The 10,540-nt window shown below is 38.5% G+C and overlaps 1 protein-coding gene across 1 annotated transcript in view; it reads left to right on the top strand.

The window, feature by feature from the left end:
* The first annotated feature begins 7,025 nt into the window (after positions 1-7,025).
* LOC108677304 overlaps positions 7,026-10,540 on the top strand; it is a 28,639-nt gene continuing 25,124 nt past the window's right edge. The window contains exon 1 of the mRNA XM_047881946.1: positions 7,026-8,720. Coding sequence (XP_047737902.1) covers positions 7,120-8,720 — 1,601 coding nt within the window. The 5' untranslated portion in view covers positions 7,026-7,119. The remainder of the gene's footprint in view (positions 8,721-10,540) is intronic.

The raw sequence follows: 10,540 nt of genomic DNA, 5'->3' as shown, positions 1-10,540 counted from the left end.
CGTTATATATGTAGCCACTAAATTACATTGGTCGGCCGTCTGGCTTTTACCGGTGATTCATATCGCGCAGGAAGCACGTCTATAGCATTGCCAAAGTTAAGATATCTGCCCTGGTCTGTTGTCGACCATTATCTTGCTTGGCCCAATTCTGCCTCCCAGTTCAGAACGCTAAATTATTCTTGTTCCGTAACTTTCTTCCTTGTCAGATCTATTGCTTATTCGCCATCAAATTTAACTGCCTTATGCAGATCTCAGAATTTAGAATTGAGCCTGATAATTTTGCATCCATAGAAGGCCGGTGTAATTCATACAGAGGGTCGGGCCAAGATGTGAAGATTGCAAATGTTTAAAAACGTGCATGAGTATTGTGAAGTGACGTACAAGAAAAAAATTTTTTTTTTTTTTAAATCTTATGTAAAGAATTTAGCTATCAAGGTTAGACCATATTTTTTACTAAAAGCCTGTTTACTTTTGACTGAAGATTCAATTTTCTTGTCAGTCTCGTTAGACCTCAGTGGCTCGTGAGAGTGAGACGAAAAAATATCTAATTTTTGTAACAAAAAATCGTCGGGATTTCCGAAAAATTATGGATCTTCCTGCATGAAATTAATTATCCACTTGTTCATTGGATTTGCCGTATTGTTTGAGTTCCATCCGAATCCTCGATTTTGAACTAGGCCAAATTGCTCATCGCCGCTAGGCATTCACCGCGCGCTGTCGAACCATATATTTATTGCCGAAGTTGTGACAACTTCCCTCAGATGGAGATTTTAGATTGTAATTTTCCCTGACGGATCCTCTGAATAGTTTGGCTGTGAGAAAATAAAGGTGACTTCTGTTGTGGATTTTAAGGGCGAAATGTTATCAAATTTTTCTCGTTTCTTTAATTTTTATCGCCTGGTGCTGTTTAAATTAATATCTCTAACGTTTGTTGTTGCTGTGTTAGAAAATAAAATTCAATGGTTATCTTATTCTAATTTTGGTTGAAGATGCATACCACAACAGTGCTGTCGTGCCAGAAATTTTTTCAATTATGACGTTTTCAATAAACAAAGATTGTTCATAAGTGAATTTTAGACACAAAAAATAGTTATAACTGAGTCTGCAAAAGCGGTGAGGTAAGACGTTGCTGAGAATTCGCTCGTCGCTAAAAAATGTTGACAACTTTGCCAATTTTAGCGTCTGCTCAATATGAAGAAATATTATCCCTGTTTTTTTATCGATAAATTTAATTTTTTTCCAATATACAGGAAATGGTCACCCGTTAAAATTACACTCACGACTGAGCGATGTTTTGTATTGTTTGATTTAAGAGCATCGTAGAAATTTCCTTGTTCCCTATGCATGATTCTTACTTTTCTTCCCTCGAAATTCCGGTGATAAATTTCACAAACATAACGAGCATCAAGGCACGGTAATTGATTTTTAATACAGTTCATATTTAATTTAATTTAACACGTTGATATTTCATCAGAATTAACCATACATTTCAAATAACTAGAACAGAATCACGTGGTTTCAGTGTCGCCGAAACTTTATGGCCAGCAAACATGGCAGTCGTCGGTGTGTGGCACTCATAAGCATGGAGCAACAGCTGAGGCCATGTATTGCAATAAATGTGAGGGAGTGTTGGTCGGTCGTCAGTGTGCTTCTCTGCTATACTTGTGTCTCCCCTAACGGCAGAACTTAGCCTCTTTCTAACCCATGCGAGAACTTGGGTTCCCTCACAACTCATTTAGAAACTTGTGCCTCTCTTTCTCTGTCACGTCAGAATTATTGCTTAAAACTCATCAGCAGAACTTCTGTTTTCGCACTCATTTTAGTACTTGAGCGTCTCTTTTTCATGCGATGGAAGAACAAAAATGCGCACTAGTTCAATTCCTACTTGCGTGTTAAACGTTTGGATTTGTATTTAAGCCTTATCGCACCTTGTGAACATAGATAATCTAATTATCAGTACTTATGAGTCGTGGTAATACAATGTGGTTTTCCTTCCATTGTAAACTGTAGTGAAGGCGTACATACAATCGCTCACTTGAGCTTTTTTTGTAACTATAGTAGCTCTAAGTTGTATGATTTCTTTTGAAATCGAAAAAGGTTTGTCCGGGGCTCTCCATTTAGGACGACTTCTCGTTGAACAAAATTTATCGTTGTTGGGATATGGCTTTGGTGTTCCTGAAATAACCGCTATCCCCCCAAATCCCGGATATGATCGAGTGCCTTCACTGGAAACAAAAGCCTTTTGGGGGGCAAACTACGACGCTGGCGCGTTCTTTTGATCGCTCATGAAAGGCAAAAGTCACGCTCAACGGAAGGAAAGTTGGTGAATAATATCTCTCAGAATGCTGAGCGATCATATTGAAAGTCGATAATGATCTCCTCGCATAAAATAAATCAATAAATGTTCAAATAAATGGGTTTCCTTGTAAAAATAAATCCCATGACATATCTTTCTTGTGTCTTTTCAGATATACCGAGAAAAAATTCAATGCTAACGTTCCATTGCAAATCGCATTTGGATTAGCGATACCCTTTCTAACCGTTAAAATAACATTGCTTGTATCAAATTTGGATTTTAAAAAATATTTAGAAAGCTTGTCAATTTGTTATTACTCGCAATTAGTTGTTTAAGGGGTGCACTGGTAACTATTACAATAACACTGTGTCTCACAAGTTGAAGTGCTAATGCAGTTTTTTTTACTAAGGGGCGTAAGATTACAGTTTTCCACACGCTGCAATTAATTAGAGGGCCGGAACAATAACTTGCTGGGAATATTATTATGCTTCTACGTGAAACAAATGAAACGCTCCATGATTTTCTTCGTCCTTTCGAAAAACTACTTGATTGATTTTCGTTACTACATAAAACTCACGAAGATTTTCTATTGATTCGATTTCAATTTTTGGAAGAGTTTCTTCATAATTCTTCAATTAATGTTCAGTTGATTTTCCTTATATTCTTTGAAGAAAAGGGAGACGACGCTCATATTAATGTTTCCCTAATTTAATTATGGTTACAAGTTTGACGGGATTTATTTGCTGATTGTTCAAATCGCCTTCTCGTCGGTATTTCGTTCACTGGCCTGTCCTGTTCTCAATTGGAGCGACCATTTCGCATTCATTGGCTGCCGGTATGTCGAAAGGGCGTCTCGACGAAATTGAAAAAACACATTTTAGAAAATATCAAACTTCTGGGGTTACATCGTCCTGTACAGTGTATTGTTTGGGTAATTAATGTTCAGAGTCGCTTTTTTTCTCAAAATGATGATGATGTCTCCGAAAACAGCCTCCCAGTGGAAGATGCAACATTTGTCAATTGTCTGGCCAGTAGCTGTTTGGTTACTGATGTCTCCGAAAACAGCTCCCAGTGGAAGATGCAACATTTGTCAATTGTCTGGCCAGTAGCTGTTTGGTTACTGATGGCTGTTACTGTTGAGGCGATCGTCTGCTATATATATCGATTGCCTTGGCCTTTATTTTTGTTAATGTCAAGTGAAGTGAACACCCCGTGCATGCAGTGGTATTTACACGACACATGCCTGCACTGCTGTGCTCTTCTCGTGCAGTATCCTCTTCAATATTAGTGTTTGAAAAATGACATGAAATGTAAACGGAGCATAACTGCAAACAGCTATTATTTAATCTTTTTATTGATTATTTAATCTTTTTTTATTTATATTTAATCTTTTCATAGACTTATATTTGTTGGGCATTAGTTCTAGAAGCAAAAAGCTATTTTATCGTAATTATATATTGACTCAAGTAGTACGTCAAAAGATGGTAGAAGTTTCCTTTCGATGGAGCCTCGAAAGGAAGCACTTTTGCTTTTGCCTATTTTATAGGATTTACCTGGATCAATCATGTTCATTACGTGACCGCCTTACGTCCGAAGCGCATAGTAGGTTGTAAATAACTTAATATAACATTTACATTGAAATTTGTATTAAAATTTTCGGGGGTCATTCGACGGCCCATGGCCCGGTATCCCTTCTTCCCCCATATATGATTTATGTAATATCGAACATCGTATAACGTGAGCTCCAGATGTCTCAATTGTATGCCACTGTCCCGCTCGTTAATCACACAAGTCAGTATTCATTGGCAAGAAAACCTTCTTTTGTAGCGTTAAAATACTGACGACACTTTGAGGCCGAAAATAAATCGTTCTTAAGTCTACTTTTGCTTGTAATGGTCGAATAAAATTCTATATTATATTTTAGCATTGTTCCGATACTTTTTTCTCTGATTTGTAATTAATGATTTGTTCATTAAAACATGAGAGTCGTTCAATTCAAACTGTTACGTCGGTCGATTCGCCCTTTTAGCCTTAATTTCAGCACTTCCTTTTACATTGAAACATCCTATTATTTTATCTCGTTTATAAAGTCATTGTAGTCCGCCTAAACCATTTACAGTATATCCATACTGTTTGGTTTACCTCGTTCCTGTAAACTGGACCTAAATGTATCCTCGTTGCAATCTTCTGCTTGCCTTTTCCCTGTTGAAGAAATCCTCGCTGGTAAGACCACGCTATTTCTTGTTTCTTATTGATTTTTCTTACTCAATACTGTTACGTCCTTACTTCCTCCGTTTTTTTTTTCTTGAAAACTCACTTCATTTTATTAGAAGTCTAAATTTGTGCAACGGGCATTTTTTTAATTAAATGCCTACATAATTAATTGGATTTTATATATAATTGGTGAAAATACTAGCTTTTCGTGTTTTGGACGCACTATAGAAACCGGTCGGCAATAATGCCTGCTTCGGTCTGCCATAAATCACTGGATTTTTTCTCCCTGTTTGCCATTATATTGCTCGCCGAGAAGCAGGGACTTGCCACCTGCTGCTTCGCTTAAGCAAATGGCATCGTGGCGAGTAACTATAACTCTCGAGCTCCCCCCGTATACAGAGCTGCTTCATTAAACAAACTTTCCTATATATATTAACTACATTCTCACCCCCTCCTGCCATCCATACTCTTGAGTCTGGCTAGTCCGTACTTGCGCCTAGTCAATATATACTGTGTAATAATTATTTTGTTTCTCTAGGATGCTCTTCTTCCGAAATAAAAATATTTGCATCAGAGAAAAGAAAAGATGGGAAAATTTTGATAAATAGATAAATTTTGTGATAACGTTGATGTTTTCTTTAAAAAAAATTTTATGATATAATTTGAGTCACTTGGTTTGGTAAGGATTGTGGGGTTTTTCCTCACTTTGTATGCGATCGATGACAATAAATTAATGAACAATTCTCTCTCATTGCTCAAGTTTCTGTTCTGCGACTGATCTAAAATAATGAAGTTACATTAAATTCTGCGCTAGATGTAACAGTGTAAACGAATGATTTATCTTGGATTTTTTTCCTAATTTATATCAGGTATCTTTTTCACCTGCACCTTACCAGAGCGAAAAATTTTGCCCAACGCGAACTTCAAGTTCGCAACTTGTTTTCTTGCGTTTTTTTTATTTTATGAGAGACACAATTGAAATATATTGCGTTACATTCCGTGTGAGATTTGAGTTCATATTTTTATTATTTCACTTCACTCTTTCAACAATATAATTTTACAAGTATTGTCATGCGTACTTAATTTCTCATCTCGTGCAGTTACAGATCCGTCTAATCCTCTATCCAATCCATGCGCTTCCACGGTAATCCTGAAACGATGCATTCGATCTCGCATCAGTGCGGTCGTTGCACCGATTGGTCTCGGGGAGAACTCGATTTTTATTGCAATACATTGGGTCGGCAGACTTGCGAACAGTTCAGTCGTATATTCTAATAGAAAGATTTCCGCGGTCAAGACTTATTGTGTTTCAAAACTTAACTTACTTGGCTCTTGACATGCTGCTTCATTGATGCCAATAAACTGAGTCGCAAGCCACTGAAAGTGGCAGGCGTGTTAAAATATACGAGACCTTCAGCAATATTCGTGTTAAAATATACAGGGTTTGTGTAAAACACATGATTCGTGTAAAAATATACACGACTAATTAATCCAGCTTTTGAATATCGAGATTTTCCATTCGAATTTGACAATATATACGGCTTACATTTAATAATATTTATTGTATTGCTACCAAAATCTACTAATTCGTAGTGCAAGTTTGCCGACAACTTTCACGTCACTCATTTATGTGTAAAGTAGTATGTTGATGAGTTAACAATGATAATAATTCCTACAATCGCAAACCCTGAATTCACCATGTGCGAACTTGTCATACTAACTTATCACGTTTTCACGATTTAGAACACGATCAATTGTGGGAGTGACGAGTGAAAGTTTAGAGTACGTTCGACGGGCGGTGCTTTGGCAACCGAGGCCGCTAACATGTGCCCAGATGTGCCCGCAATCGATGCGCTACGTTACTGTAGTTACTTGCAGTGCATCCATTCGTTCACGTCGTAATTCTCATCATGTTTCCATCATTTTAATTCCTTCCTCTACTTTTTTCATCCTTCTTCATCTCGCTCGCGTTGTGCAGTCAACAAATTCGATTTGCTTCAGTTTTTCCTAAGTGTTTTCCCTTGGGCTCCTTTATCCGGGCGTCAGTATCGCTGATCTCTCGCAGCTGTTACGGGGCTATTCAATACTGACACTTTTATCCCAGCCGCGTCGGTCCCAGCCTTCAAGACTATCACTTTACTGAGACGCTCCCTTCTCCGAACCTCCCTTCCCTTGTCCAGGGCTGGTCTTATAGCAGACTGTGACGCATGAAACTCCACGGAGTTTAGCCCTAACCTTTCACTTACCCGCACTAGAAACTGCAAGCTGGAACTCTGATTGGGACGGTATTAAAGTGAATTTTTTTATTTGAATGTTTGTATGAAATACGGTTTCTTCCATTCCACAAAACTTATTAGGCTAAATAAAACATATATTTATATATATGTTTCAATGTTTCATATATTAATAAATATAAAATATATTTAACATATATTTTTACAGCTTGTGTATTTCCAATGAAATTTTCTTATCAGAACAAAAATAATACTAGTTTTTTTACAGAATTTTGATACTTTTATAAAAACCTCACTCAATGAGAGTGATGATTGAATTCATATTTTAAGAGAACTTTGCTTCTATTTTCACCTGGAGGATTGTAGTTATTCCCCATGCGTCTTTTTGGCATCATGGGCAACAAGAACGTTCACAGCAAATGCAAATGTTCGACAAACAAGTCTCAGGACCGCTGCTCCTCTCCCAAAATGTCTCCGCTTTCAAATTTGGAGGCGATTGATTCTTCAGCTGACAGCGACAGGGCGTCGTGCTTTCTTGCAAGCGGCCATGACGTGGCAGCAGTTCAAGATAATGTTGAAGATGTCCCTACAAGTTCACATTCTATATCGAAAGACCAACGGATTTTGATGAATGCCGAAGAATCTGGTGACTGTTACGCTAAAGATAATACTTGTTATGTTCCATCTTCGGTTATCGAGAACGAAGCAGCAGCTACGGTCGATGAAACTGAAAATTCTGTAGAAATTTTATCCGTCACAAACTTGACTGCGTCACACAATCCCCATCGAATACATCCGTCCCGGGCTGTGCCTGTCATATCCTGTTCATCCACAAGACCGACTGCATCTTCAGGCAACTCCTCCAAGCTGTCGAGTTTTTTTGTCCGACGAAGCCAATCTTTGAGCCTGCACCGTCCCTCTCAAGTCACGCCTGAGAAGCCCTTTGCAAGGCCGTCGTCTCCCTCACTCCAGCATGGTCGTGAAGCAGCCCCTTGTCCCTCTGATGCTGCCAACCGACCACTCGCACCCTCTCATGTTCTTCCTCCTCATGGCCAGTCATCGTGTTCTGGCCAACGCTCGGCAAAAAACGGTGACTGTAACTTTTCCGAGATTTCCTGTGCTGCTTCAACCGTCCATGAAAACTTGTCCGAAGCAGATAGTTGTAACGCGACGTCGGATAATGAGTCTAGTCGAAGAAATAGTTCGCTTGTTCCACTGTGGGTCACCTCTGATCAAGAAAATAATGGCATGGATCATAATGATGCCGTTGATTCTGGCTTGGGTGATGCCAAAACAGATAGCGTTGTTTCTAAAACCGTAGAGGTTATTGCAGGAGAATATGTGAATAACTCTAGCAACAATCAAAGAGGATCTGCCAGTCTCTCATTATATTCAGCGAAAAATAAGCGCCCTCTGGTGCTTCCGCTGCAACATTCCCTGAACGATCCCAGTAGTCTATCAATTAATTCTTCAACGGCGTATCAGCCTTCTTTGTATCCTGCTGCCGACCCTTGTAAGCAATTCCACTCACGCACTCTTGGTAAGCGAATTGTTGGCTGCAATCAGAGACTCACGGCGGGCCAGTACAATTCTCTAGCAACTAGAGGACATTTTGGTCGCAGCACTCGAGTGCAACCTCCATGTGTCAACCTTAATTCACCAGAATCTAAATTTGAAGTTAGACCGTCCATAATTGGTGATTTAAGTGGCAAATCGCAGACCATCAGTAATCGTAACGATATCAACACGTACGAAAATTTTAATTCGCATATTATGCGCCGAACTTTAAATCACAACCAACAAAACTCGGTAACTTCTGGTCGTCAGTTTCTGAGTTTCGGTAAACAAAGCACTTCAGGGACCAGGAAAATTACTCCTGCTTCAAGCATCGGAAAAATTCAAGAACAAACTGCTGTGCAAAGTTCGTCGTGGATTGTTCCTACGAAACAGTATACCAACGTTGTGCATTGTCAAAGGTAGCCAACAGTCTTCCTTTTTTTAATTTTTTGGAAAAGAAAATGTGACTTTGTATTAAAAAATCTAGATCGCTTGGAATATTTTTTTGGACTTCTGTGTCATCTGTCATTACTGCAGAATGTGTTTTTCGTTTGTCATTCACGCTATAGAAATCTGCTTAGTAAATTCATTGTTTTCATCATTATTTAGCTACATTTATCGGAGCCCGATTGCCATTTACGGTGAAATGAACGTGGTTGCCATATCTCCACTTCATTTTAACCAATTTATATGCTCGTTTCTTTTCTTCAATACTGAGCCTATTGAATACTTGGTCTCAAATTTATTTTCATAACTGGATAACACTTTGTGACTTAGTGAGATTATAACATGTGAATTATCACCTTCAACAAACAATTAAACCCATATTTTTCTCTTTACAGGTACGTGTGGGACTCGTAATACATGGACTGGTTCCATGAAACCCCGGTTGCCCTGGTAATGTATATCATCTTTCACGTAAATTCAGTCGAAATTTTATTGGTTGATCACGCGATTAATATATAATTTATTACTGTACTATAAATATCTTGAATTTAATTACAATACAACTTACTTAGAAGTGAAGATCTGTACTATGAATGACATCCTTAGCAGTGGTCATTCACTGGGACGTGTGCGCATGTATGCTACGGTGCTTGCAAGTCATGGCATGACGTGTGTGGTGCGCATGAAGCGTATCATAACATGCAACATTTATGAATGCCCTGACGCATGGCACTGTGCCAATCTCTGTGTCTGAGGCGCGCTTATTAGCTACCCAAACACGCTAAATATCGCTCATTGTGCCCCGGCCTCGTTGTCATTATGCATGCTTCATGTCCGCAATAATGAGATAATTTTGTGACACTGGTAATTATTGCTTAATTAGGAAGTTTTTTCATGAAATGACAGCTGGTTGACACGGATATCTTGTATTAATTAATTACAAATAATTTGTATATTTACTGACTAAATTTTGTGTGTGTAGTTTTTCGATTCGAACGTGTTATATGATCCGCGTGCCCCAACACTATTTAATTTTATAGAAATGAGACACAGGCCGCTGACAGGCGTTAGACGTGTGCCCGCTCCTAAATGTTCTATGTAAAATCAGATCCGTAATTAGGGTTTTAACATGAAACATGAACTCATAGTGCTTGCAACTTAAATAGTCTTATTTAAGGTATTAATAGGTAGCCTTCTGCCTTATAGCCTAGAAAAAGCTGTGTGGCTTGTGGCTTCACTCATTTTGAGCCTAATGTGATGGGAGTAGCTGTGAAATTGGATTAGGCGCAACCACAATCCGGCTTCCGGCATCCCAACAAACAAATGCAAGTCTTAACAAATAATAGGGAAATAAATATCTTGCCTGTAATTATCATAGAGCTTGTCAGAACGTCTTTCATCTTCTGACATTCCCTTCATCAATATAATGTAAATGTGTATGATGACGTAGGGGATTGTAAAAATCCCTACAATGATATTATTGCAGGGATTTCATTATCCTTCATAACACGTTATCTCAACAATGTTCAGTGACATCAGCATTATGATACAAAAAATAGATACTTTTTTTTTGTCATGTTGATGTATCCATCCCTTTGATGCAAGTACAGAAGCGACTTCATCTCTTGGCAATCAACGCAACCCGAAAAATTGAATTGCCCTGGCCTAGTAACTCAATTAGTGAACGGCCTATCATCAATTCTGTGCAATGGTGTGTGGATTGGCCGGCATTGTCCAGAGAGAACATAGCATATATGAGTGTGCGATCACTAGAAATTTTTATTCAAAGCTG

Source organism: Hyalella azteca, unplaced genomic scaffold (genome assembly GCF_000764305.2).
Source record: "Hyalella azteca isolate HAZT.00-mixed unplaced genomic scaffold, Hazt_2.0.2 contig9208, whole genome shotgun sequence".
Classification (NCBI taxonomy): Eukaryota; Metazoa; Arthropoda; class Malacostraca; order Amphipoda; family Hyalellidae; genus Hyalella; species Hyalella azteca.
The sequence above is the reverse complement of the archived record's forward strand: the minus strand, read 5'-3'. Positions and strand labels throughout refer to the sequence as shown.